This window comes from Miniopterus schreibersii, assembly GCF_964146895.1.
Source record: "Miniopterus schreibersii genome assembly, chromosome: 12".
In the NCBI taxonomy this organism is placed as follows: Eukaryota; Metazoa; Chordata; class Mammalia; order Chiroptera; family Miniopteridae; genus Miniopterus; species Miniopterus schreibersii.
Window position 1 is genome coordinate 67,780,124 of NC_138112.1, and position 27,758 is coordinate 67,807,881.

The 27,758-nt window shown below is 49.8% G+C and overlaps 3 protein-coding genes across 9 annotated transcripts; 1 reads left to right on the top strand and 2 right to left on the bottom strand.

Annotated features, from left to right (window-relative positions):
* Positions 1 to 1,056: 1,056 nt before the first annotated feature.
* On the bottom strand, positions 1,057 to 12,982 carry BSCL2 (BSCL2 lipid droplet biogenesis associated, seipin). Of its 5 annotated transcripts, XM_081154214.1 has the most exons (13): positions 12,902 to 12,982; positions 12,493 to 12,572; positions 10,467 to 10,682; positions 8,666 to 8,982; positions 7,431 to 7,512; positions 3,947 to 4,090; positions 3,020 to 3,154; positions 2,750 to 2,847; positions 2,025 to 2,166; positions 1,811 to 1,877; positions 1,592 to 1,663; positions 1,413 to 1,493; positions 1,057 to 1,303 (listed from the first exon to the last, which is right to left on the bottom strand). In XM_081154214.1, exons 3-13 carry the CDS (start codon positions 10,551 to 10,553, stop codon positions 1,161 to 1,163), a joined length of 1,368 nt encoding a protein of 455 aa, XP_081010340.1. In that variant the 5' UTR covers positions 10,554 to 10,682; positions 12,493 to 12,572; positions 12,902 to 12,982; the 3' UTR covers positions 1,057 to 1,160. The 5 variants fall into 5 exon arrangements, with proteins under 5 accessions (XP_081010340.1, XP_081010339.1, XP_081010341.1 ...); XM_081154213.1 differs by lacking the exon at positions 12,902 to 12,982 and having other exon boundaries at positions 12,493 to 12,891; XM_081154215.1 differs by lacking the exon at positions 12,902 to 12,982 and having other exon boundaries at positions 10,467 to 10,604; positions 12,493 to 12,881.
* On the top strand, positions 9,744 to 12,867 carry GNG3 (G protein subunit gamma 3). Of its 2 annotated transcripts, none has more exons than XM_081154218.1 (4): positions 9,744 to 10,303; positions 11,061 to 11,286; positions 11,674 to 11,773; positions 12,055 to 12,867. In XM_081154218.1, exons 3-4 carry the CDS (start codon positions 11,675 to 11,677, stop codon positions 12,181 to 12,183), a joined length of 228 nt encoding a protein of 75 aa, XP_081010344.1. In that variant the 5' UTR covers positions 9,744 to 10,303; positions 11,061 to 11,286; position 11,674; the 3' UTR covers positions 12,184 to 12,867. The 2 variants fall into 2 exon arrangements, with proteins under 2 accessions (XP_081010344.1, XP_081010345.1); XM_081154219.1 differs by having other exon boundaries at positions 9,744 to 9,851.
* A 2,150-nt stretch (positions 12,983 to 15,132) lies between the features above and the next one.
* HNRNPUL2 (heterogeneous nuclear ribonucleoprotein U like 2) lies at positions 15,133 to 27,271 on the bottom strand. 2 transcript variants are annotated; one of them, XM_081152679.1, is made up of 14 exons: positions 26,411 to 27,271; positions 24,314 to 24,449; positions 23,941 to 24,017; positions 23,604 to 23,743; positions 22,997 to 23,087; positions 22,788 to 22,900; positions 22,297 to 22,560; positions 22,013 to 22,135; positions 21,477 to 21,605; positions 20,785 to 20,953; positions 19,413 to 19,619; positions 18,335 to 18,408; positions 17,969 to 18,076; positions 15,133 to 17,856 (listed from the first exon to the last, which is right to left on the bottom strand). In XM_081152679.1, the coding sequence occupies exons 1-14, from the start codon at positions 26,946 to 26,948 to the stop codon at positions 17,776 to 17,778; spliced, it is 2,250 nt and encodes a 749-aa protein (XP_081008805.1). In that variant the 5' UTR covers positions 26,949 to 27,271; the 3' UTR covers positions 15,133 to 17,775. The 2 variants fall into 2 exon arrangements, 1 of the variants encoding a protein (XP_081008805.1); XR_013999954.1 differs by lacking the exon at positions 18,335 to 18,408 and having other exon boundaries at positions 17,248 to 17,856.
* Between the last annotated feature and the right edge of the window lie 487 nt (positions 27,272 to 27,758).

Genomic DNA, 27,758 nt, shown 5'->3' on the forward strand with positions numbered 1-27,758 from the left:
GGGTGCACAGGCCTGACTGATGTAGGCCAGCTCTCCAGACCCGCCCTATACTATCCCCTTCCCCAGAGGGAGGAGAGTCATGTGAATGGAGAAAGCAACATAAGTTTTCTCTCCTTGCACTTCCTAGGCTTAGGAATGAAAACAGCTGCGCCTAGCCCAGCCCGAGCGGGTCAGTTGGTTGAGAGTCAGCCTGTGCACGGAAAGATTGCCAGTTCGATTCCCAGTCAGTCAGGGCACATACCTGTGGGTTGGATCAGCAGTTGAGGCCATACGGAAGGCCACCAATTGATGCTTCTCTCTCACATTGACGTTTCCCCCTCTCCCTCCCTTCCTCTCTCTAAGCATGTCCTTGGGCAAGGATAAAAAACAAAACGAAAACAAGAAAACAGCGGCACCTGAAATGGTCCTGGGTTTGGAGGCCTTTCCCACCTTCCTAGATTAGACAACCTCCTCCAGTCAAGGGTAGGGAACAGAAGGTTTGCAAGTGGCCCTGAATCCATTTCAGAGAGTCAGGGCAGCAGCCCTGGCAGGGCAGCTCAGTTCGTTAGTGTATTGTCCCGATACACCACAGTCGCGAGTTTGATCCCTGGTCAGGGCACATGCAGGAGTCCACCAATGAATGCACGATCAAGTGGAACAACAAACCAAAGTTCCTCTTCTCTCCCCTTCCTCTCTAATAAAAACTTTTTAAAAATTTATTAATTTTCATTTTTTTAGTATGTTTTTATTGATTTCAGAGAGAGGAAGGGAGAGAGAGAGAAAAACATCAATGATGAGAGAATCATTGATCGGCTGCCTCCTGCACGCCTGACTGGGAATCAAGCCCGCAACCCGGGCATGTGACCCGACCAGGGATCAAGCTGATCTTTTGGATCATAGGTCGATGCTCAACCGCTGAGCCATGCCAGCTGGGCTAGGCTCTTCTGTTTGCATCTTCTATGCTGTTCTGTGTTTCATTGTCCTACGTATATTTTTGCTGCGGTCAATAAATTCTTGCTTTCTTTTCTAAAAAAAAAATTAAAAAAAAATTTTTAAAAGAAGAGTCAGGAAACCAGCTGGCAAGAATATAGTTTATTGGGGACACCACAGGAAAAGAGGGAAAGGAAAAGGGTCAGGTGGAAAAAGCTTGGAGTGTGTTGTGGGGCTCTGCCCTGTTCTCTTCAGGAGCTAGAGCAGGTGAGGTGCTGCCGGTGAGAGCCCACAGAGGGTTCGGAGCTGCCCAGAGTCTCAGGGGCCAGGGCAGGGGCAGAGGCGGGCAGGTTGGCCTCTGTCAGCAGAGCTGCGTCTTCCCAGGAGCCTGAACCTGGGCCCGGAGAGGGAAAAACAAAATTCCAAATGAGAAATTAGATAACCAGGGCCCCTCGGCGTGCCACCCGCACCCCACTCAGGTCCTCACGCAGGGTGTCCCTCACCATCACTGGCCTCCGGCTCTTGCTCTTCCTCGCCATGCAGGGGCTGCTGATCCGGTTTTTCCTCCTCTGACAGCTGGCCCTCTGCAGCCACAGAGAGGACGCAGCGGTCAGGCTGGAAGAGGCGGAGGGGGGCAGGGGGAGTCAGGAGGGAGGCATGAAGGGCGGCTGCAGCGCCATACCTGTCCCTGCGGGGTCTTCAGGGCCCTCGCCATCCTCGGTAATGTCTGACAGCTGGGTTGACTCCTCCTGGCCTTGAGAGAGAGGGCAGGACAGGGTCAGGGTAGCTGTGCCTGAACAGCAGTGGCTTTCCTTTGGCTCTCTGCTCAGTGTGAGAGAGCCTTAAGCCTCATACTGGATGCAGCAAGAGCCCCGTCACCAGCCCCAACCATCACCTTTACCTGGCTGACGGGCAGAGAGCCTTCCCTGGCCCTCGTTTCGGGAGCCATCTCTTTTTCGGATGTTTACCTGCGGAGGACAAGCTACTCAGCAGCGAGGACTGCCTCCCTCTTCCCTCACCAGCGATCAGGGCCCTTACACCCGGGCCCCCACCATGCCCTGGCCCACTCCCCAGAGGAGGATCATGAAGGGGAGAGGAAAGGGGTCCTTTGCGACCTGCAAAGCGAAGCGGTGTTGGGGCCAGATGCCTCCCCACACCCACTGCATGTAGCTGAAGAGCACGATGACGCTGAGGAAGGTGAAGTTGCTGGCGACACCTATGAAGGCGCAGGTCAGGGGGAAGTTGTACAGCAGGTACCTGAGGCGGGAAGCAGGGAAGGAAGGCAGCGGTTATGGCACCAGCCTTCTCATAACACAGCAGTTCTCAGCTCTGGCTGCGCACTGGAATTCCCTAGAGCGCTTTCAAAAAGTCCGATGGCCAGATGTGACCCTAACAGGTTCTGGTTCAGGTGGTCTGATGGGGTGGCCCAGGCACCAGTATTTTTAAAAAGTTCCCCAGGAAACAAAGGAACAAACGAAAGAAAACAAAAGCAAACTCAGAGGCAGATAACAGATTGCTGGTTACCAGAGTTTGGGAAGGGGTGGAGGGAAGGCAAACTGGGTAAAGGGGTCAACTGTACAGTGACGGATGAAAAATAGGCTTTTGGTGGTGAGCGTGCTGTAGTATACAGCTGCTGAATTATAATGCTGTACACTTGAAATGTCAGACACCAACGTTACCTTAAATAAGAAATAAAAAATAAATAAAAAGGAGGGAGGTTCCCCAGGGAACTGACAGCGCAGCCAGGGCTGAGAACCTGTGGTCCACGTGAAACCTGTTACCGTTGCCTCGGACCCTGTTCGCTAAGGGTGGCCCGAGGCGCCCCTCGGCGGTTCCTCACCTGAGCCCAGAGAAGTGGGCGTGGATGCGGAGGTGGGCTCCGTACAGCTGGATGCGCTTGCTGTGGACCTCGATGATCGCCCCCGTGGTCGGCACGTACTGCGGGGTTGGGGTGGAGGGGCGGTAGGGCATCAGGCCGGGATCCTGCTGCTGTCAACCTGAGGCCCACTTCCAGCCTCCTTCCAGCCTCCTTGACCCAGCCCAGAGACTCCCAGGTGGAATTCTGGGCTTGTGGGGAGGGTGTCTCCCAGTCCTCCTTCACCCCGCTTACTGAGTTTTCTCTGTATTCCGGGTACAGCTCCACCTCCAGGAGCTGCTTCTGCTCGGCAAAGCCAAACAGCAGCAGGCTAGAGAAGACCAGCGTGTCAAGCATCTGGAGCAGGTCTGAGCGGTAATGCAGCATCACCTGCCAGGGCCGGGGGGAGAGGTCGTGGTCGGGCCTACCCACCCCTCGGTCACCCCTGAGCAGTCTATGAAGACTGCTTCTTTCCCAGGTCCCCTGCTCCCTCACGTTCACCTCCTACCACGTCCCACCCAAGTCTCGACCCAATCATTCCACACGCTTGAGTGACTACCCTGCCCCGCCAACCACATGTCTGTTCCAATACAACAAAGGCCCCTCCTCTAAGAAACCTTCCTAGGTTAAGCCTAACAATGTCTCTGGCCTACCTTCCCCCTGGATAGTTCTATAATCCAGAACAGATTAGGTCCCAGTGCACCATTGGAAGCTTTGTTCCCTTATTGACATTTAGGGATTTGTTCTATGGTGTAGTTCTGTTCACAATTAAGAATGGAACTAAACACTTATAACACCTGCTATGTGCCAATAAGCGCTTTATATTTCCTCACTAAATCCAAACTAGTCTTGCTATGAGGAGTTACCATATATGATTTATAATACTTTATAGTCAGTGGGGTTAAGTAAGATGCCCTTTAGCTAGTATGTTTCTGAGTGAGGATTTGAGCCCTGGTCTCTCTGGCTCCAAAGTCCATATTCAGAGAGTTCACTCTCAGATTTTAACCCAAAGCTGGACAATGCGACAATATCTGCAGCTGTTTGACTTGGTAAACTGACTCCCCTTCCCTACCCCGATGTGTCTGTGACGTGGGGCAGGACGTTTTCTCCTGAAGGCCTACCCCGATATTCTAACAGTTGTCAGCCTTCTCCACACACTCCCCGTGGGCCACGGACACTTACAGAGCGTGAAGAAGTGGAGATGACTCGTCCGCCTCGGGTGTAGCATGAAATGGTGACCAAGAACATGCCCAAATCTTGATTCACGGGTGACTCTGGCAACTCAAGTTCTAAGGTAACGCGGTAAGGCTGTCCATACATCAGCACCTGCCAGGGTAGCCCCATCTCTTTTCAAAAATGCGTATTTTTAAATCATACTGTCCCACTTCCACCTCTCCCCCACCCCTCCAAATATTCTGCCACAACCTCTTTGGTTGGCCTTTAAAGGCCTCTCCATCTCTCATCCCAAGAACATGCTGCCCCCTTCTGGTGGCTGAATCCTCCTCACTTGAGATCTGAACCAGACTTGCTGCTCTATTCTGAGAAAGGCTGCGTTGAGTTTCTCTTCCAAAAGTGAACCATCATGTTGCCAACTGGGCCATCTGTGACTCAGGCCTGTCCCCGGGAGGCCTACGCCCTGGGCCCATCCTGCCTCCACTTACATTATTAATTAACCAAGTGCCAGAAGTGCTCACCATCTCCCTGGCCAGCTCTCACAGTCATTGTCACTCCATATCATCTTTTTGTGTTTCTGGGTCCCTTGGTTCTGTTGGCTGAACCCTGAGCCTCACAGTGGGAAGGCTTCTTCTCTGGGATTAACCTCAAAATGTTAAAACTTGCCACCAAAAATACCCTAGTTTCTCCTGACCATTCCTACACTCCTCTAATTCTGTACCAACTATTTTCCTGCAGCATGACCCCCTCAGGGTGACATATAAAAATCACAGGGGTGACAGTAAAGCTTGTTTTTTTGTGTTTGTTTTGTTTTTCCTTTTTCCTCTCTCTTTGAAGCCCTTTATTTATTTTTTTAATTCTCACACAAGGATTTCCCCCCCATTGCTTTTCAGAGAGAGTGGAAGGGGGAGAGAGAGAGGGAGAAATATCAATTGGTTGCCTCCTGCACATGCCCTGACTGGGGTGGGGATCACGCCTGCAACAGAGGTACATGCCCTTGGCCAGAATTGAATCCTGGACCCTTCAGTCCGAGCTCGATGCTCTAACCACTGAGAAAACCAGCCAGGGCCTAAAGCTTGTTAACCAAGGAGGGAATGGATTTTTTTTAAATGTTGAAAAACACTGCCCTAGCCATAGTGAAACAGCTCCAAAAGCTGGATGTGGCTATGAGAGTCCTCTGAGCACTTTATCCCTAGGGTAAAAGGTGGAAACTGCTGACCCAAGTCTTTATTCACATTCTTATTTTCAGTCTGAATTATCTGCTGGGGGAAAAATGGATTCCATGAGATTCCTAACCCCCTTTAGAGGTCAGATGAGTCTACACCAGTTGCTTCACTGAATTCTTTGAAACAGTAAAATAGTTCTCTGGGTGGGCTGGAGGGAAATGGGGAGTGACTGCTAGCTAATGGGCATGGGTTTCTTTTGGGGGCAATGAAAATGTTCTAAAAGTGACTGTGGTGATGGCTGCCTAAGTATATCTGGGAATATACTAAAAATGACTGAACTGCACATTATTTGTTTGTTTTTAATGTTCACCCAAGGATATTTTCCCCATTGTCTTTCAGAGATAGAGGAAGGGAGAGAGAGACATCGACATGAGAGACACATCGACTGGCTTCCTCCCACTCACGCCCCAACTGGGGGGCACGTGCCATTGGCTGGAATTGAATTGGGGACCCTTCAGTCTGCGGCCCACACTCTAACCACTAAGCCCAACCGTCCAGGGCTGAGCTGTACATTTTAAATGAATGAATTGTATATAATGCGAATTATATCTCAACAAAGCTGTTGTGTGTGTGTGTGTGGGGGGGGGTGTATTCTGTCTAAATAAATGTTATCTCTGAGGAGATCCATGGAATCTACTACCAGAACCTTGTGACTGACTCCGTGCCTTTGTTCATAAGTGTCTGCCTAATAGGCAGATTCTCCCTCTTCTCTCCTATTCCCACACAATAGTCACCCTTCTTTAAAAGGTCCACTGGAGCCTCACCATCTCCATAGTCTCACACTGATCTCTCCGATTCTTCACAAATTCTTCTGAAATGCAGAATCTGCATCTTACATTTTGCTACTTAATACAGTGTATAGAATTCTATCAGTCCTTTGAGTTCCTTGAAAGCAGGACATCTTCTATTTTTAGCAAGGTGTTACACACAGAGTAGACACATTATTTCATCCATCCTTCCATCCATTCAAAAATGTTCACTGTAAATGAACACAATGATCAACCTGATTTAATGATCAGGGACTTGGGCTGAATTTCCCCCCATCCTTCAACTTTCCCTTCCTTCCTCACCCAGCATCCTTGTACCCGATTGCTTTAGGCTCCCTGCGCGCCACTGTGATGTCCACAATGGGCAGCCACACAGCTGTGTGCGCTATCCCAGGTGCAGATGTAGTGAGGCTGTTTCTAATCCGCTCTGTGTATTCCATTTATTATCATCGTTGCCACAGGGGCATACTGACTCAATGTCTTCACAGAACGTCCTGCAATAATCTCCAAGTTCCCTTCCTGAGTAGCAGCCCTCCAATGATAAATCTCTGTCTTGCAATGCCCAACATTCTACCTCACTGCTTTGAAATCTTCCATTGGAACCCACTCATCTGATCTGGTTTTTTTTGCTAGTGTATGGCTACCTGGTAAACTGGAAGATGTTACAGGACATAGCCTCTCAGATTATTTGTATTGTCAAACAAGGCCAGTCTATACCACAATCCCAGGGAACTCCATACTCTACAGCTTAACAATCCTCCGTTCAGAGTGACCATTTCTTTCTTTCTGTGTTTTCTATCTTTAAGTCAGTGTGCTCCCAAGTATCATTTTTGAAAAATAATTTTCAAAGTTTTAAAGTAAGTCTGACCACTGATGACGTTGCTGACTGACAACTCAAAAAACTCTGGTGATCAGGAATGTTGCTGCTCCTCCAAGGTCCTTTTGAAGCATTCAGGAACCCTGCCCTTTTCAGAGTCTAATAAAGATGGATGCATTCCCATTCTGTATTTCTTGGGGTTTTCAGGTTTGTTGAAGTCATACTGGCATCTGGCCAGTCCTATGGCACAGTACCCTTTGTAATGGCAGGTTACACATACTTGTCAACAGTTTCATAATTTTACATACAAGCTTTCAAAACTCTTGGGTGGATTCCATCCTAGACCAATGAAATAGCTGGTTTGATAATTTAGGTTCATTATCAAACTGGTTTTAATTTAAGTCTAAAACACACCTCATGTTGTAGATATGGGCTTGCTGAAACAATCTGAGAACATTGTTAACATCTGCAGGAAAGAACAGTCATACAACTTATTTAGACTCTAGTTTTTCTTTAACTTTCCTTTTTTTTTTTAATTGAATTTTTTCAGGTGACATGGGTTAAAAACTTCCCTTTCCTTGAAAGCCTTCCTTTTTTAGTCTCTGTTACTTAACCCCTGTTCTCCAGGTCTTTCTCAAGTCACCAAAGCTCTAATGCAACCTCTCTTCAGCTTCCATACTCACCCGATCACGTCCACCCTTAGCTAGGGACACATTGGCAACAGGGAAGGAGCAGAGTAAGGCGGTGGAGGAATCACAGTCGGTCCTAAATGAGGATGACACTGCTAAGTTATGGAGTCTGCCTCACCTGTCTGCACCCCTCGTTGGCCCCCTAGCACTGCCCCCTCCTGTCCCTGCCCCTTCCCTCAGAGCAGGCACCCCTCTCTGTTACAGAGACGGAGCAGAAATCAGCTGGCAGATTCAGGTGCTTCTTTGTTTCTTTTCCTGCTACTTCAGCCTATTTCCTCTCACAGAGCAGACTTTCTTCAGTGGGAATCTACAGACACTTAGTTGAAAAGTTTCAGGCTTAAGTGTTTCTCACACTGAGAGCTTGATAAAAATGCAGATTCCTGGGTTCCACACCCAGATTCTGATTTAGTAGTTCTGGTCTGGGGCCTAGTTCCAGAGGGATCCACAGATGATCTTTAAGAGGCTGATGAACCCCCTCAAGTTGTAGGCAAAATTGCACATGGGCATGAGCGTGCAGCATATGTGGGCACTCTGATACGTTTTTACGGCAGGGAGAGCCATAGCTTTCATGAGATCCATACCTCCTAAAAGTTTAAGCAGCTCTGCCTTACAAATTACAGCTCATGACCAGGGAATCAAGACGGGGGGGGGGGGGGGGGGGGGGATGATGTCCTTATCAGCATCTCTTGATTGGTCCTATAGCCATTATTAAGACAAGGGGAGAATTTGGCAGGGTCTGTAAAATGCGAATGAGCACGACTCTGGGAGTTTACATATCTAGCTACCTTGTGTTTCCATAATCTCTACTGTGCAGTAGACTATCAAGAATGGAAGTAATGTAAAAGGCAAATTGCTGCTTTCCTAATATCTCTTCTAATAAAGACCAAGCTAGTTCTGAGATGGCCCAAGGGGTTGGCTTGTTTCAGAAGTCTACTGTGGCCCTAAGAGAGGTCTGATCCAACCTAAATAGAACTGACACTCACTCATAATGACAGTCTAGAAGGGGGGTTTATTTTAACCTTTTAAACCAGAGGTAGAACTAGACCCTAGAGCCCTATCAGCCCAGTTCTGCTTTTTAGCCTTGGGCTGTGAAAGGTGAGAAGTAACATAAGCACACTGGGTCAAAGTTTCCTCCTCTGTAAATGAGGGGACTGAACTGAATAAGCCCCAAGTGGCCTTGCACAATTCTCCCACAGGATTCCTCTACTATGACAGAGCACCCCTCTCACCTGTAGTAGAAATGCACCGGGCTGAGGTGGCTGACTGTCGGCATGTAGGAATAGTAGAAGGAGCCATAGAGGAAGATAGACACCCAGAGCAGGAGGAGGATGGTACAGAAGAGCACCCCAAACTGTAACAGCAGCTTGCGGGCTCGGCCTGCCAAGACATGGCCCACCTCCTGGGCCCACAGCAGGGCAGGTACTGGTGGGTCATTGACCATGGCAGTGGGTGCAGCGGGTCTGGCCCCAGGTTCAGGCTTTGTGTTCCTAGCTGTTCTGCCACCTGGACGCCACCCATGGCTACGGGATGAAGCAGCTGGTGATTCCTGGAAAAAGACAGAGAGGGGAAAAGAATGGCTTCTTTCCTGGGGTGGGGGGAGGTGGTGACAAAAGGGACAAGGTTACTGGGCTGGCTTTGAAGAACGAGAGATAGCAGGACATAGCAAGTCTTTGTTTCATGTGGCCTTTCTCCAAATAACTGTTTCTCAGCCAATTATCCTTTCCCTTTCCTCCACCGAGCTCTGTTCATCCCCAATGCCAGAGCTCCTCCGACCACCTGATTCTGGGACAGGCACCTTGATACTCATTTACAGCAATACATAACAGACAGAGGACGAGCGCCTTAAAATCAGGGCGCTTTTACACACACGGTGACACTGAACCCACGATGCGAGCTGGTTAAACGCAGAGAATGCGCGACGTGCCTGAAGCGGCAGAGCCGGGCTCAAAGCACGCCGCCGAAGCGTCACCACCGCCTCCCGTTCCTCCTCTCCCGGAGCTGCGCTCGCTCCCAGACGGGCCCGCGCCCCACGCCGGGCAGGGCGCCCCGCACACTCTGGCCACTCCCCGCATGCCCCCTCCCGCTCGCCGGTGGGCGCGGCGCCCGGAGCCCGCACTCAGCGACGCCACGGTTGAGAAAAACAACTCGCCCGACGCCGGGGCAGCGCAGACTCACCCGCATCGCGCGCTGCCTGGGCAACGCCGAGAGGGACTTCCGCCTCCCCGGCACGCCCCGCCCTCTTCCTCCGGCCGCCAAAGTAGCCCGGGGGCGTGGCCTCGCCTGTGGGCGGGGCCGGAGAGCGGGGCCAGGCGCGGGGGCGGGGCTCTCCTGACTGCGCGCTCGCACCTACGCGTGCTCCGCGTTCTTCCTCCCCGCAGTCCGTCACCCTGCGGTTCCCATGGCTAAAGGGGACAGGTACCTCCCTCCAGGCCCAAGATATCCCCCGGGGCATGTTATGAGTCAGCAGCATCCCCCTGGGCCCTCCCCTGGAGGCCGCAATCACGGCCATTTAACCCCCCAAAAGCGGGAGAGAGGCGGGCACCCCGCTGGCGCCGACGTCTAACGCCCACAGCTCTTTGGGCCGGTGGGCGCCCAGGGCAGAGAGCTTTCGCCCAGAGGACGCTGCAGTCTTCAGGAACCTGTGCATCTTGCGCGTTGCGCCTGCGCTCTGGCTGTCTCGAATTCACAAAAGTGGTAGCATTTCAGCCCCGGGTTTTGCTACCAGCTTCTAAGACGCGTGATCTACCTCCTCTGACCTAACTAAACTCCTCCTCAGAGTGCCCACAGCGCATTATCTCTTCTAGGCCTTGGAAAGTGGCACCTTCTGTTTTGTATGTCTATTCACCCCAAGTAAGAGCTCTCAGAAGGTAAGGTCTGTGCTGCGAGCATCTTTGCATCCCCCACAGCACTAAGCACAACGATGCTGGCGTGGGAGGCAGTCTCTCAGACCAGTACCGGCCCCCCCCCCCCCAAAAAAAAGCTCATTGACTTCCAGAAACATCCACGGACTCTCCCCGCAGTGCCCCCTACCTCTTCTTTGTCCGGCTTTTTGATCTGGTCTCTGCACGCCTCTTTCCCCCCAGATTCTTCTCTTTGGTCTGCCATTTCTTTAGACATTTTCCTGACGTTCCTCGCTGCCCCTGGATCTGTCGCTCGAGTCACTTGTGGCTAGAACATGAAGTGGAGATCTAGAAGCTGATACCTGTAGCTTATCACATTTTCCTGGATATGGGGAATGGAGGGTCCCTGGGAGAGAAACGGAGATGCACGTGATAAATGCTGTGTCAGAGTAGAGGGAGGAGGGGATGATGGGGGCGACTGCCCAGCTGATGTCAGATTTCCAAATGAGCAGGGTCCCCCGCAGCCAGTACAGACTCTACTGCAGGAGCTGTCATAGGTCCAGACCACCCCATTTGAGGGGGGAGTCTGCCTGGGCTTCAGCTCCTTTGGGGAGGGCTCTAGGCCAGACTCAGGATGACTACAATGGGGGAGGGGTAGGTACTGAGACAGTAACAGTGGGAGTGTGCACAGGGGCTCCAGGCAGCAGCCAGGCTCCCCCACTGGCCAGGCAGTTGGTATGCTCCAGAATCTGAACAGCTCCTTCTAGCATCCTTCATCCTGCAGGTACCAGCTGTCTGGGCAGTGCCTGAGCTGCAGAAACTGGGACCAGCCCCCAAAAGACCACTGACCTGACCCACCCCAGAGGCCTTCTCTGTATCAGCAGCTTCTGCTGCTGCGTCAGACACTTTCAGCTCCACTCCCTGCAAGGTGGGGCACCCACCTCAGGCAGAAGGTTTTGGTGCACCCTACTGACCCTACTCCCCAGGGCTGCGGCTGCCTGTAGCCTCAGGTGAGTCAGGAGTGTCTTGCTTTTCCCCGCTGGGGCTCAAGGGGTCAGGTGGGGATTATGTACCCTCCCCATCAGGGCGGGGCACTTCTGGTTGAGGCTTTTAGAGCTGGGAACACTTGGCTTGATGGGCTGAAAAACCTGAAATTATTTGTATGTTTAATGATCGGTGGCCCAGGCTATATGGGAGTTTGGGGACCATCTCATCCTAACCTCTTCATTTCCTCAGCAGAGGAAGGCAGGGATGGGAAAGGCCACTGGAGAATGGGAATACGGGGAGAACCAAATATTGGGGCACCCGGCCCCAGCCTTATAAGTGCTGGATGAGTGAGCATGGAGGGGGGGGCCTTCAGTTGAGAGTGCTCTGAGCTGTCCCTCTCTTTTCTCCAGGATGAAAGGGGAGACCCCTGTGAACAGCACTATGAGTATTGGGCAAGCCCGCAAGATGGTGGAACAGCTTAAGATTGAGGCCAGCTTGTGTCGGATAAAGGTAGGTGGGACCCTGGATCCCATTAGTTGGCCTGGCTGTGCTGTAGCTTCCCAAGCCTCAGGATAAGAGGTGCTGTTTTTCCTCCCTTGACTCCCTGAGATCAGGGGAGGAGTCCCAGTCTCCATAAGAAGAGGTTTCCCCAGGCTTCTGTGGGGGACGAGGTAGGAGAAGACCGTCTTAAAGAGCTTTAGAGACCGTAAAAGGTAACATTTGGGAAGAGAGGCTGCAGTCCCTTTCAGGGGCCCTGGCTGGCTAACAGTTCCCTCCTGCTTGTGCCCCAGGTGTCCAAGGCAGCAGCAGATTTGATGTCTTACTGTGATGCCCACGCCTGTGAGGATCCCCTCATCACCCCTGTGCCCACTTCGGAGAACCCCTTCCGGGAGAAGAAGTTCTTCTGTGCTCTCCTCTGAGCTGCTCAGTCCCTCGCACAGCCCCTCACCTTTCCCTCTCCTGAGTCCTTCCTTAGGTCAGTAACTGTCCTCAGTCCCTGAGGGTCCCTTGCATCCTCTTCCTGGCTTTTGCCCAAACCTGTGAGGTTATCTGAAGCACAAGGCCCTCCCTCACCTATCTGTGGACCCCATTTCCACACCCACCGGGGCACCCTCTGCCCCACCCACAGAAGGGCCATCAGACTCTGCCAGCGCCCTGCCCGATTCCCTCTGTGACCCGCTCAGACAAATGGAGAGAGGGGTGAGCCGGGTGCTTGCTCCCAGTCTCACCTGGAGCTATTGGAAAGGTAAAGCCATTTGAAGAATAAAGTCATCCAGAGTCTCAGAGGTACAGCTCCTGTGTTAGCGTTCTTGGGGGAGAGGATCATCAGTCATTCGATGGTGGGTGCGGTAGTTGAAAGGCTTGCAGTACCCAGGGGACAGGACCACTCAAAGCAGATTAGACACTGTCTAGGATCGGAGATCGGTGGGGTTGGGGGGGGGATGGCAGGCGCGCGAGAGCATCTCAAGTGGAAGAATTAAGTTACAACAGACACTCAGAGGCTACGGAGAGCATTCCACACACACACACACACACACACACACACACACACACACACACACACACACACACACACACACACACACACACACACACACGGGCAATGAACAATGAAGGCAAGTGAAACTGAAAACAGACCGAACCGGGTGGATTTAGGGAGGGATTTGGGAGAGCAGCGGCAGACAGGAGGAACCCGGGAGCTGACGGGAGGAGGAGCTCGGTTCCAGTTCCTGCGAAGGGGCTGGACTTACTTCTAAGATGGCCGCGCCCACAGCGGGCTCTCTTCCAAGATGGCCGCCGCCATGGGACCTGCGCCAATATGGCAGCCCCACGTCACTGCGTTTCACCGTACAGCGCTTCTCAGCCAGCCCCATTCTTAAAATGGCGGCCCCAGGCAGCTAGAGTTCTCAATATGGTCCCTTCAGTGCTAACCTGGTCTCAAAATGGCTGCCCCTGCCCTCGCCAACTCGCTATCCACTCCTACCCACCCCGGGGTCTGGAAGCCGACGTCCCCACCACAATCCGGCTGAAGGTACACGGGAGGCTACAGCCTAGAATCATGGGACAAGGGGACCCCAGCAAGCACGGCGTAGCAGGCTCTGGTCGCGTGGATCTTGCGAGGCAGTCGAGGTTTCTGCAGCTTGCAGAGCAGATTCCTTTCGGAGCGGAAACAGAAGAGTGCCGTCAATGTCGGGCGCCGTTCCTTGGTCGCCTCTTGGTCTCCCAGGAGTTGGATAAGCCCGACAGTTGGGTTTCCTGGGGAACTGGCGCTCGCCCTGCTATCTCCCCCTCAGGCCCGTTCTGTCACACCCGTCGGAAGCGGTCCCCGCCCCCAGTGTGCCTACCGCCCCAGGTAATGGTCCAACGTCGTGCCTGCCCAGAAGCCAGACCTAAGCCTCAAAGTCCCCCGAGCCCTCCGGACTCCAACCTGGCAGGTCTGTAAGCCCCAGGATGCCTTTCTAGAAGCCGCTGCCTTCCAGCGGGAACACAGGCGGGACCTGCCCCAGGTTGTCCGCTCCCCATGGACTGTCAAGATTCCCCCAGACTGAGGGATATATCCTTCCCAGGGGAAGTCTAGGCGAGTCATGTTTTGTGCCTGGGTACTTCTGGGGGAGGGGGCAAGGGGATGCCTCTAGTAACGAGGGTGACGTGTATTATGGATAGCCCATCCCCCACCCCGTCACACAGCAAGACAAGGGGAGAGGACTGCAGAGAGGAACCGGCTGCCCTCCTGGAGTGGGTACCTACCCCTGTTCTCTCAGGAGCTGGCTTAGTTCCTTCTTGGTGCTTTGTGAAAACCCCTGCATCCTGACAGTGCCTGGCACAGAGCTGGCACTCAAACACCTAGTGAATGCACTGAGCTACACATGCTTAAATGGCAAGCAGGGCACAGCAGACACTTTTTCTACTGCACCATAGTGTTTGGCAAATTCCAGGGAAGCAAGTGAAAATTTCCCCATCAGCTCAGACTGGTAAACAGCTGGAAGTGCTCAATAAATGTCATCTTGATACTTTCTTTAAAGCCTTTGTTCACTTTTTCTGCACAATTTTCATACTCATGATAGTAGGGGTAAATGGCTGCAGCCCTAGTTGGGCAAAAAAGGGACTTGAGAGACAAGGCATGAGCTATAAATAACCATTAAAAATGATTAATTAGCTGTAACACTGAGTAACTTGAAATATCCTAGAGAATGGGCAGACACTGAAATCAAGGGTAGCCTTTAGGGTACAAAACCGTAAGCCCCTGGGGTCTGAATCTGGGTCACGTAGAGAGAGGTCAGAGCAGTATCTAGATTTGTATCACTGCTCCTTCCAAACACTGGACTGCCCAGAGCCTGTGGCACTCCAGCCTCAGTAAGTCCCTGACCATCTATTAGAAATTACAATTAGGATCAGTTCAGTGCTAGCTGCAATAGTGCTTTTGTTAGTTACCCTGTCATTCTCCAAATTCACGAGGAAATAACCCCCATCAAATATCCTGTTGAATGACTAGGCTTTTCCTCGTAAGTGGCAATTACTCATGAATAAACTTATTTGGCTCCTAAAAGGCATCTGACATTTAATTTCAAGCACCCAGCTGGTTTTAGTGTAGGCCAAATACACAGAGGTCATGACATAATTTATTGTTTTCTATTCCAATGGCTCAAGGTTTTAGCATAAGCAAGCACTAAGTAGGCTAACCCCCAAGTGAAGGCATGGCTGGCTCCAGTGAAGTCGTGGTAAAGTAGGGAGGGAGGAAAGGCCACCCGGGAGGAAAGCCATCCCTGGTTGGACTCAGTGCAACTTGAAGCAGCATCGAAAGTAAATAATAAATCAATCCCCCAGATGACACACTCCACCCGCCAGTGCAGCCACAGGAGATGAGTGAATTCAATCCAAATGGTTATTTATTCTAAAACTGGAAGCTACTGTGCCTACATATTCGCCAGAATGTTGTAATGAGAACAGGGGAGGAAAACGTTACAGATGTAAACAATGACACAGTTACATTTTTTTAAAAAATGGTAAAACCCTTTTTTACTGGCCACTTCCAAGAATGCTTTACAGGTTGTGCAAAAACATTTACAGGCTCCATGTGATGTTTTTCTCACAAGCTTTTCCATCTACAACAACTGCAACAGACGTCTGATAAAACACTAAACAAGTCTTCTAAGGAACACAAGGCTAGGGATCCCTTCTGTTAATCCACATTTGTCCCCTTAACATTGTTTTTTTATAATAAAAAGACAGACAGAAACAAAACCCAGACATCTACTGTTGTTGCGATCGATCTCTTGGACTAAACCAACAGGACGTGGCAGTTTCACTTTCCGCCCACCTAAAAAAGTTGGTTTTTAAAATTTTTTTAAGATGACTCTCTAGTGTCAAAATTTAACAGCAAGTACCTCCCCTAATCCTCCCTCCCCTCAAGAAACCCAAAGGGGCATAGGGTTTGTCCCCTGGCCCTGAGGACCTAGCATTCCCAAACCATGTCATACACTACAAAAAGAAGCTATTCGCTGGAGGGCTAAATATTTGAGAGGGAGTGGCAGTTTCTGCCTTAAATTCAATTTTCTATTATAACATGATCTTGCCCTAAGAAATGTCTTTGGGCTCCAGTTTTCACCTCCTTGCCCTGATACTATGAGCAAAGCTTCTCAAAACCTCCAAGAATAAAAAGTTAGTGGGTTACAGAAAAGTTCATGCAATCACTTCACCCACTGCCACGCACAAATCCATTGGAAGGCACCACAGGAAAGCAGGTGCCCAGAGAAGACATCATTATGAGCAAGCAAACTTACTTCCTACCAGCCCCCTTCCAGCCTCGGGGTCAGAGGTATTTGTGGGGCAGGAGGGTGTATCACAGACAAGGGCAGCTAGAGGGCCAGAACGAGAGGCTGCAGACCTCAAGAAGGGCTGCATGGTGGTCACAGTGGGAGAGGGAGAGAGATCAAATCTCAGCACAAAATTTTAAACACAGAACTGCTCAGGTGAGGAAATGGAAATGAAGCATTTTCTAGTGACACAATCCAGGGTCTTTCCTCACCAGGAAGCGCTGCAACATGTGGTTATTTGCCGAGTAAGCTCTTGGCTGACTCAATGCTGAGCGGGAAGATGAATTAAAACTGAAGCTACACATTGAAAGAGCATTCCCATATCCCACCCATATCCTTGAACCTAGCCACCTGAAGCTGTTTGTCAAGAATTGGGAGGGTGTTGGTCAAGTTGCAAAGACCATCCCAACTGAAGTCTCTCTGCTAGAGGCCCTTCTGGGGACGCGCAGGGAAAGCACCCCAGGAGGAATCCTGTTTCAAGAAGTCAGGAAGGGGTGCTCCCTTTCACGCACACGTTACACACACATTCACGCTCTTCCCAAGTTGCAGCAGCCCCGCTGAGCTGCCTCCCTCCCCCCACCCTCCCCTTTCTACTCACGCTCTACCTGTGTATCAAAAAGACCAGTGGGGCTCGGGCCCTCCATACTGTATAAAATAGTTGCTATTCTCAGCACCTGGGCCTGGTAGCCCACACCACAGGATTCACTATGTACATATCCTGCTGCCATGAAAATCCTGCTTCATTTCTGTGTGAGCTGAAACCCTGAGAAACGTTCCTTTTCTCGCACTACAAGAGGACAGATACTCTAACAGAGATGACTTCAGAGACTTCATGCCTATCTCAGCCTTGGAAGACAGAGAGGACAGTCTGACGAGCGCACTCTTCAGGCTGAGGCCTGCAACCCCATTCTTCCCCCAAGATGTGATGGGAATTCATCAGTTGGTACACAGGGGGTGCAAGCTATTCTGCTCTGCAAACAAACACAGTCCCCCTGCCTCCTTAGCCTGGGAATCCTATATAATAGAACCATCCAACAGGTAGTCTCCAGGCCTCAGCCAAACAGCACAAAGGCATAGGGAAGTGGAGACAGTGCCACTCTGGCCTCCCAGCCCACCAGACCAGATATCCCAAGAGGGAAAGGTCGGTAAAGAAAATACAAACGGTTAGTTGGTGCAAGTGATTGATAAGAGCCAATCGTTTATTTTCACTGCCCCAGTCACAAGCTCTCCCTGTCCCACTCCTGCCTGCTATGGAGAGCGCCCTCACATGCCTGCCCACCTTCTCCACGCCACCTCATCACTCTCCTTATGTGGCTGCCGGTCCCGCTGCCTTACAACGTCAGAAGGGTGACACATTCAGTACTTTTCCTGTCCAGCTGCAGGGTATAGGACAGGCAGCCCTAAGTGCTGCTTTCTGAGCAAATGTTTTTTGATTACAAATATCTAACTAGGTTTGAAATGTTTTATAGAATAAGACAATATTCTTTTCAACAAACTTTAAAAAAAATGTACAGTTTTGTTGTTTGATTTCACCTCCCCCCTCCCCCACCCCTGCTTGAGCACCCTCCCTCCCACCACCCCTCCCCGGCAGCTCAGCCCCACCCCGACAGCCCCTGTTTTCCTTGGTTGTGTTTTGGGGGATGCCTGGCACCCCCAGAGATTCAGCTTCATGGCTGACAGGTGACAAGGGCAGGGGCTTCACCGATACCCTTGGTAACCGTAGTAGTTCCTGTAGTATCGGTCTCTGTCCTGGGGGTGGTGGTAGTAGTAATTCTGCCACTAGAAGAGAGGGGAAACCCCATCACTTGAAGCCACAGCTGGCTGAGGACAGAGAGGCATGACACTCTGGTCCTGCCTCCCTTCACCCTCTCTATCCCCAGGAGATACTTACATCCCGATTGTACTGTCTGTAATAGTCCCTGTATCTGTTGTACTCATAATCTCGGCTATAGAATCGATCATAGTCTCCCCGGTATCGATCGTAGAAATTACGGTAACCCTGAGAGAGGAGAAAGAGGAGTGAAGATTTAGGGGTTTCCAGCATCACGATCCGCTGCTATCCCCCGTCTTAAATGAAACGCATCTCAGCTTGATTTTATAACAGACTTAATCCTCCCAGGATAAATTCTTCCAGAGGAACACATTAAATGGGCAAAAGCTAAGCCCTGAGGAAACAGCCCAAACCACTCTGCTCCCCCAAGCCAATAGGAATGGCTAGCACGGCCCAGAGGAGGAGCAGGAGCAGAGCTGCACTCACCCCTCTGTTTCCAGACTGCCCCCAGTACTGCTGCCCGTAGGCCCGGTTGTCGTAGCCTCGGCGCTGCCCGCCCACTGGAAGAGAAATGGGAGAGCACGCTCAGACAGCTGGCGTGGGGTCCTGGCTCCACGTCTGAGTGGAAATCAAAAAGTCGGAGCCAAAGGCAATTCTGGGATAATAGGAGGCCTGCTTCTGTGAGGCTCACACAATGTTAATTAAAGCACCAGCCGGGATCTTTTAGAAAGTCTGGGGGGGAGGCAGAGGAATAGCGAGCGACACAAGAAAGCTGAGCCACCCTGCTTTTGAAGCTCCCCAACTCCTGCAAAATACTTAAGATGGCAGAGATACTTGGCAGAGTTAGAAACACGAGTAAACACTGCCATTCACAGATCGCTGGCCTTCAGCCTGGGAAGGGTCTCAGATGCCATAGAACCCTGGCCCATCATTTTACATAAATGAAACAAAGTCTGAGTGATATACATCCCTCCAAGGTAGGAGCTGTGGTATTCCCAGTGCCTAGCACATAGCAGGCACTCAGAAGTTTTGTTGACTTGCGCACACACTCCCATTTCCAAAGGGAATGAATGCACAGTGGAGGGTTAACTGACAAACTAGACACTCAGGAGGGACATTAATTCCACCAGTAGCCTAAACTACTTTGTAACCCCCCAAATTAGTGAATAATGCATTCACTTTCTGGTCTTTACGGTTGGGTTGATCCACCAGACAGACAGAGCAGTAAGAAAACTTAATGCGAGGATCCAGTTTCACTGCATGAGTCCTTTAGATATACTGCAACAGTGCAGTGGGAAACCCACGTGTACAAATAAAACCCAGACAAATGAGAGGGCGCAAGCACTGCTTTCCACAGAACCAAATATTTTTGCTGAAAAATAACTACCTTTTACTGAAGGGTTATAGGAACAGCACGGGAGCTGGGGTTAGAGCACACAGGAATAAGCTCCATAAAGAAGTTACTTCCTTATTCCGTGTTACTGACTGACTTGGTTTCCTTGTGGATCCTGCTCAGCACAAAGCACAGACTGCGGCCAGGGGCTGGCAGGCCCCCAGGACTCACCATAGCCTTGGCCTTGGCCTCGGCTTCGGTTCTGCCGGTTGCGCTTGTTTCGATTATTTCGGCGGTTTGTTCTTTTCTCTGAGGGGGGCAGCAGCTTCCTTGCCTCCTCTTTGTACTTAGTGACAAGAGGCTGAGCTTCTTCCTTCTCCAGCTCCCCATATGTCACCTCATCCATATAGTCGCATTTTTCAGGCAAAGAGAAGTTGGCTATAAGAGTAAGAGAGAAGCTTGTGGGCCTGAAAAGTGCATAGATGGGTAAGATCTCATTATAAAAACTCTATTACAGGAAGAACAAGATTTCCTAAACCTTCTCTGCTAATGCACAAAAAAGCACTGGTACCCTCTACCATAGGCTTTCCCTACATTTTAACAACCCCAGGGAAAGGTCTACCTGTGAACTGTAGATTTACAAGTTCTCAAGTGATCCATAATAAATTAATAGTGAACTGGGGTTAAGGTTTCTTATCAGGACAGAAGCACGTAGCCAGAGGCTAAAAGTAACTGAGAAAGTTTTGGTGTTGGTTAGATAAGAAGCTAAGAAATACAAGTTCAGAGGCTGAGTCCCAGTGGAATTCAGTTCAATGGGGGGGCTCTCTTAATCCTTAGATGAATCCAGTTAACCCTCTTGAACTAAATTCCTCCAAGAGCCTGGTTATCAGTTATGGACTGGCATAGTTCATTTTGAGCAAACTCAGACAATCTGGTTCTTAAATGTGTAACCAGCTCCCATCCCTGGGCGTTACCACAATTCAGAGAGCCAGTAGTTGACAGCACAGGTGGGAGCTGAAGGCAGCAAGGGGGGGAAAATCACTAAAGAGAACAGCAGGAAGCACAATCAAGATAGGTAATTCCTCGGGGACCCTGCTATTAGGCTTTGTATTGCATTAAAGATTTCAGGCTCCTACCAAAACCCAAAACAAACAACAAACAAGTCTAATGTGTTAGCAGAAATCAAGATATAATGATGAGATCATTCAATCCCACCACTGTATTTTAATTTGAATCATAACACCCTCACCCTAATATAAATTCAGTAAAGCAAAGCTTCATTTCATTCACAACTGCCTTACACCTAGAACAGTACTGGAAAACAGAGAGTTTTAAGTACTGACTAAGTGAATGACTGACTCAGTGAAGCTTCTGCCTTGAGTTTTAATTATCCTGTGGTCTATCGCTATCGCATTTGACCCAGAATGAGCCAAGGAGCCAGTGCCATCACTCTGCTTATTCATTTACCTACAAGTGCTCACACCCATTAATTTACTCTTCAGATTTAGACTTCTGGGGGGAGAATCACTCCAGGGGCTAAGAGGCCCGAGTAAGGGGTGCACGGACCAAGGATAGGATCCTTAACTGTACAACTTTAGCCCACCTTTCATCTCCAGCATTATAGACTCAGGCACATCGTCTCCCTCCACTTCCTTCCTCAACTCCAGCCTCTTCATCCAGTCTTCCTCGTTGGGGACAACCACCACCACTTTCCGAGAGAACGTCTTGAACAGCAATAGCTTCCGCCTTTGGCCGGAGTTGTACACGTTACACTGGGGATCGGAGAAGTAACAGATGTTTGAGAAAGAAAAGTCATCACTCAAATTCAACTGAAACACGCGCTGAGCATCTTTCACAAGTGAGGCACCGAATGAGGTCTTACACACAGCTCCTTTCATTCTCCAAGCTCCGCATGACAGACACTATTGGGTTTTGCGTATCAGAAAAACTGAGACTCAATGAGGCCCAGACTTGTCTAAGGTAACAAACCTAGTAAGCGGTGGAGCCAGGAATCCAAAGGAGCTCTAACACTCATTCCAGTGCCTCTATTAAGTGTTTTATACTCTCTGGTGAAAACACTAATAAGAGATATCTCTAAGTTCAAAAAACATTACAACTATGAATACAAGCATTTGGTAATAATTAAGTAAACTGATTCTGTTCCTTAACTCAGTCTCTTTCTACAAATTCACCCCACTTTGACTCTAAGCAATTATATCAGATTAAATGGATGCCAAAATTTTCACCTTTGGATCTTCTGTAAAATGAGGTTTCTTTTGAACATATGAAAAATACCTGATCAAGAATGAAGTTCCTCTTTGTCCGGGAAGCAATCTGGACCAGTTTACTAAGGCACTGGGAGGCTTGCTGGACTAAAAGGTCTCGGCTTTTGGGGTCCATTTCTGGCTCCTCAAGCCCCTTCATCTGATCAGTTTGAAAGAAAATGAAGAGAAACACAAGAAGTTATACTGCAAGTTAAAGCCCAGGAGTCATTGGTAAGTGTCACCTCTTTGATGCCACCAAAGCTACCACATCAGTTCATTCCTATTCCTTAGTGCCATGAATGTTGTCCATTTTCTGCAGGAATCACTTCCAGTCTTAAGCTGGATATTTTCCAGATTTTATCGGCTTCCAGAAATATGACAACACAGCAAAGGGGGAAAAAACCATCCCTTTCACATATATTAGAGAAGAACTCATTTCTCTGTTTGTGGGACCCTTTGTTCTCAGACACTTGAAAGACTAACCAACTCCACTGGGAAAAAGTTATAGGAGTTTCTTGATACCTCCAGCGCAAATATGCAGTTGACTAATCTCCCCCAGCAACTCACCTTCATTTGATTGAGGACAGTCTCAGCTCCCAGGACATTGTATCTTTTCTCAGGATTTTCTTTTGAGTATTTCAGTGCCCACTGAGTCTTTCCAGATCCGGGCAGTCCCACCATCAGAATCACCTGCAAGTAAATAGAACCAGGAATGCTATAAAAAAATAAATGAGGGTCATGTTTGAAAGTTCACTTTAATAATACTGTCCCCTGCCCCAGCTCAGTAGAACTTTGAGAAGAAACTTATTACCGCCCCGGCCCTCCCACAGCATGAACACTGTGTGCCATACCTCGCACTCCTCTATGGTCTTAGGTGGGACTGCAGTGCGCACACGCTCCTCAACAGGCACAGCATGGATGAACACAAACTCTTCTGGCGGTGGGAAGAAGGGCTCCTCCTTCTGACCAAAATTTAATTCTACAACACAATTTTTGCAGAGGACATGGGGTAGGAGGGCCCGGTCTCCCAGGGATTCTTTGTTGATCCGGAATGCCACACCTAGGTCTTCTCCATTCTTGGAAAAGGAAAGTTCTACTTCTTCAGTCTCAAAATTCTACAATGACAAATGACAAGAGCACTTATGGGCTTACAGGGTTTGAAGATGATTGAATCTTACAATTTGATATTTTAAAAAAACAAACTCATAGGTTGCTGCACAACACAATTAAGCAAGTAATGCATCAAATACATAAAATACAGCAACTGATGGAAAGGAAACTGAATTCCCAGTGCCCAATACCCTCTCCCTGCTATGAATCCACAACTTCCAGGAGCACTTACAGCAAAGCAGCCAATGACATCATTCTCCCCAAAAGTCTGGCCAAATTCCTCAAACTGCCCATTCTCTGCCTTGAGCCCTCGTCCGTCAAAACCATAAGAGAATTCGTCCTCACCTAGAATAGCGAACAAGTTAGTTACTGACGCCCAAGCTTCCCACGAAGTAATCAATACGGTAGCAAACACTAACGATGAAGTTAAAGTAACTTTACCAAGCTGTGGATGGGAAAAATCAACAGACCATCCAACTCGAAGGAGAGAAACCTCTGTGCAGCCTTCTTTCACTGGGAGATTCTGGGTTACCTGGCCATGTCAGAAAAAAACCTCTCAGATACTCTGACCAATTCAGAAGCAAAGTTTGTTAAAAAGACAAGATATTTATTTATTCCTCACCCGAGGATATGTTTTTATTGATTTTAGAGAGAAAGGAAGGGAGAGAGAGAGAAACATTGATCAGTCACCTCCCATATGCGCCCCAACTGGGGACCAAACCCGAAACCTAGGTAAGTGCCCTAACTGGAAATCAAACCTACAACCCTTATGTATGGGACAACGCTCAAACCAAATGAGCTACCAGGCCAGAGCAAGACAAGATTTTTATACAAACTGAAAATGACAACTATAACAACTCAACATCAGAATGATAACTGTCAATGAACTTAAACCAAAGCCCTCCGAGGGGTCAATTTCTTGATTACTGGAGCTAAGGTTATTGTTGAAGTGGTGCCTTTTTCTGCACTAATAAAATACTGGTGGGCCAGTACATAGTTTAATGAATAATTTAACAAATGAATGGTCTTAATGAGCTGTACATACTACCTTGGCCTCAAAGCAGACTTTCCCCTTTGTCACTCCATAAGTACTCCTTGCCCCAGACCACAGCGTGGGGAACTTCTCCGACAAAAGTGGCTGCCCTCCATAGCGGTCTTTGCTCACTTGAAAATGGAGATCCGAGGTATCTGTTAGAAAGAAGCAATCTTTACTCCAGTGCTCAACACTTGGAAGCCACCAAGAAAACACAAGTATACTCAGTTGTCAAGAATGGATACAAAGTCTCTCAGGTGCTAAGACTCTTAAAAATTGCAGGCCATGAAGTTTTAATCTCCAAAATCACTTCTGACTGGTTAAAACCCCAACCTGTCTGCCTTGTACATACACGTGTCCAGGTTCACAAGGGTGTCATCCTCCTCCTCGTCCTTCACCTCTTCCTCAGGGGGTGGTGGCGACTTGGAGCTATACATGCAAGAGAAAAGCAAATACAATGTAACCAAAGCCCTCTGCTTCCAGGGGGTCTGCACGACATTATGTCGCTTTTAAACTATCAGTGAATATTAAATTCCAGCAGAGCTTCTTTCAGTAATTGAGAAAAGGGCAACAAGAGCTTTCAGAGTAGATTTGATCTAAAACTTATACCTATAAAAACCTATTCCATTTTTAATCCACCCCTCTTTCCGGACTCTCCAATCAACACCAAGTACACCAAAATCAGAGCAGACACTCCCTTCAATGAAAGGGACTGTTTCCCTCACCGGCTGTGGTAAGCCTCCTCTCGGAATTCATAGTAAGCTCGGCCATGTTCATCCTTCTCATCCCGCTGTCTCTTTACCCCCCGCCGCTCACCATCTGAGCCTGCTGGTTTTGACTTTTCACTATCTTGGTCATCTCCTACAAAAAGGAGGGAAAGAAAATCAGCGTTTTCATACTGGAGCGTAGAATAAGCTCACAACCAACAGAAACTAAAGGGGGACCTGAGTATCTGTCTCATCAGGATAGCCAAGTTAATCCCACTGCATCCACAGGATCTTTTATTTCCAAAGATCATCTTCCTATCATTGGCTGAAATTTTATTTATTTTAAAAAGGACACTATGGGCTAATTACAGTTAAGCAGTAGATAAAAACTGGACAAGTTTTGCTTTCTAAATTTATCTGCTTAAATCAGGTCAAACTTGCAGCTTTCCCCACCAATACGACATAAAAAATCTTCACTGGTTTATTTAATTTTGACTCTTAATGGTCAGATTTGGATTTAAGCTAGACACAAAACATATTTTCCAGCACAGCACTTTTCCACAGCTTCATGATACAGAAGCCTCAATTTCCAGCTTTAAAATGCACAGCCATCCATGGGTTTACTTATATAGCAAGTGGATGCAGGTGCATGATACAGAGCTGTATTTTTATCATGGGTTTTTACTGAAAGTTGCAAGAGCAAAACCATTAATTCACAAGAGACCCATAAATAATACTACATCTTTACTGCACATAATTTGGGGACAGAAAGGTGCTATCATATATTTAGCAACATTCTTTACTAGAGGACACAACACCCAGGAGTTTTCCCTTAAGCCTTTGTAGTTTTCAGTACAAAGGCTTTTAAATAATAACTTAAGGCAGTCCTTTATTCTTTAACCTTTTTCATTTTATTTTTTCCATCACCATTTATCCCCTCTATGCCCTCTTCCACCTCTCCCACCCTTACCCCCTCCCTCAACCATTTTTATCTGCTATTTGGGGTACACATTATGTCAAAGGTTATGTAATGGGATTTTTGTTCAGGGACACAGGACAAACAATCTTCAAGTTGCACGTGACTGCATTGCATGGGTTCCAATTATACCATGATACTAAGTAGCAGCCTAAACAATGTATTATAAAAAGAACCAAGGCAGTAACCCACTTCATAGTAAGACTTGGAAGCAGCTCTAGCTTTCCTCCTTACTCTGACACATAGTTAGGGATCAGCTCTAACCATCCAATTACTTCAAAGGAAGACAGGTCACTAACTCCCTGGGGCAACTTTACACTTTCTTTTCCACAAGGTTACTTGATGGACCTACCGACACCTCAATCATTTCAATTCAGTTAGGGACCTGAAATGTAAAAGGCTAGCTAAGTGTACAGCAAATTTTAAAATAAGCCCATCCATCAGCTCAGTTGGAAGACCACATTTTAATCATAACACAAGTAAGGTAAAACCCCCTAGCCAGTTAACTGACTTCTTTTAACTGCACTAGATAAGGCTTCTCACTAGTTAACTATTAAACTCGACACCGTCACACCACAGGCTGTCCCCCTGCTGCTAACGCAGAAGCCAGGTTAGATGGCCAGATTCTGTGTGGCTCAAGCTATACCACGGTGCGCCTGATGGATCGAACTTTGACGAATTTAGTTTACTGTAAAGCTTAATATTTTTATGGCGAAAAAGTCAACAGTCAGCCCGAAAGCCAAAACCTCCAACAGTCGGTCTGGCTGTCGTGGAATGGCCAATTCCTCAGTGCACTCCCGGTTTAGGAAAAGATAACCAGCACCGTGGGAGGCTGCTCCACAGGTAGCTCGGAAGCAGTTCGCATGCAACACTGCTCACTTTCATCCACTACCAACGAACCGAGTTAGGCAGGAACCTCCCTCCTGCAGAGTGGGGCAACCAGAGGCGGCCAAACCTCCCAGAAAGGTGCGTAGAGAATAAAAGCTACCTCCCCTGGGGAATCCCATCAAATGGCGGTGGGAATATTGCATTTTCAGGCAAGCGAGAACAAGGGATCGGACCCCGCGGTGCAAGACTGGGTGCCTGGGACAAGGGCGCACCAGGCAGGTTGGAGCCGGGCTCCGCTGCCAGCACCTCACCCTGTTCCTCTGCGGCCTTGTCACCCGGCGCCTCGGATCCCGGCGTCTCGTCCCCGCTCCGCTCCTCCGGCTCGTCTTCTTCCCCCTTGCCGGTGCCCTGCTCTTCGCCACCATTTACGCCACCTGACTCGGCCGTGGCCTCCTCAGCCGGCGTCTCGGAAGCATCGGGCTCGGCCGCGGCCTCCACGGCTGCCGCCTCCGGGGGCTCCGGTGGCGGCTGCGCGGCCTGGTCCGAGGCCTGGGCAGGGGGTGGCTCTTCATCCTCGTCCTCAAGCAGCGCCTCCTCGTCCTCCTCCTCCTCTTCGTCCTCCTCTTCGTCCCCGCCCGGGCCGCCGCCCGACGCGGCCACAGGCCGAGGCTCCGCCTTGCAGGCCCCGCCGGGCACGGCCCCGCCACCACCGGCTTCGTCCTCGAGCATCTCGGCGTCCAGCGCCTCCTGCAGCCGCTGCGCCAGATCCACCTTGAGGCCGCGCGAGTCCAGGCCCCGCCGCTGCAGCTCCGACCGCAGCTCGGTCACTTTCAGCCGCTTCACCTCCATTGCCGCCGCCGCCTCCTCCGCCTCCCGCTGCCTCCTCCCCTGCGAACCGACGACCGAGCCCGACCGCGCAGGCGCCGCCGCCGCCCGCCTCCGCTTCACGCGCCAGCACTGAGCCCGCGCGAGCGAGCGCACGTACGGACGCACGCAGGCGACTAGGGCTGCGCGCAGCCTCTGCTACGGATCTCCTTTCCGCTCCCCTCCCCTTTTCGGCCGACGGAGCCCAAAAAACGCAGCGGGGAAGTATTTCCCTTCCTGCTCCCGCGGTTCCCCTGCCGCAAGCGGGCGCGCGCCGAGGACGACGGACTTCCCTCCCTTTACCTCCCTCCCCCCTCACCTACTGGCCAATCGCCGCCGGTGTTTCACTGCGCAGCCGCATCGGAGCTGGAGACGGGAAAAGCCTGGCTGCGGCTCAAGTGCCTCGTAGCATGGAGGCGTGTGCGCCCTTCTTTCCGTACTTCCAGCCGGAGTTGCGCAGCAGCCCGGAGCTCCCCTCCCACACGCCCCTCCCATCCCGTCACCACCCTCACTCCTGCCTTCCGATCGCGCTTTAGTCTTGGGACTCGCTCGCTAGTCTCTTTTCCTACTGTCTATGCATGCAGCAGCTTCTTGAGAGTTTGAAAAAAAAAAAATCCAGAAGGGAAGCTGTTGCAAAGTGAAAGCCTCCTAGTAACTCTCTTTCTGATTAGTAGACCAAAGGGCTCTCCAAAACCAAGAAATACAGTAACCTCTGGCCCCGCCCCCCAATCCCTTAACGTCTACCTAGCAACAACGTCCAGACCTCGCCTTTTAGCTAGTTTATTGGCCAACTTG

Coding starts and splice junctions, on each gene's coding strand:
- BSCL2 (XM_081154214.1), bottom strand. CDS start 10,553: ATGTCTAAAGAAATGGCAGACCAAAGAGAAGAATCTGGGGGGAAAGAG. Junction 8,983..10,466: donor AAAAGCCGGACAAAGAAGAG/GTAGGGGGCACT, acceptor GTCTTTTTCCAG/GAATCACCAGCTGCTTCATC. Junction 4,091..7,430: donor CTAAGGGTGGACGTGATCGG/GTGAGTATGGAA, acceptor CTACCCTGGCAG/GTGCTGATGTATGGACAGCC.
- GNG3 (XM_081154218.1), top strand. CDS start 11,675: ATGAAAGGGGAGACCCCTGTGAACAGCACTATGAGTATTGGGCAAGCC. Junction 11,774..12,054: donor CCAGCTTGTGTCGGATAAAG/GTAGGTGGGACC, acceptor CTTGTGCCCCAG/GTGTCCAAGGCAGCAGCAGA.
- HNRNPUL2 (XM_081152679.1), bottom strand. CDS start 26,948: ATGGAGGTGAAGCGGCTGAAAGTGACCGAGCTGCGGTCGGAGCTGCAG. Junction 21,606..22,012: donor CTGTCCTCAATCAAATGAAG/GTGAGTTGCTGG, acceptor CAAACTGATCAG/ATGAAGGGGCTTGAGGAGCC. Junction 17,857..17,968: donor ACAGACAGTACAATCGGGAT/GTAAGTATCTCC, acceptor CCTCTCTTCTAG/TGGCAGAATTACTACTACCA.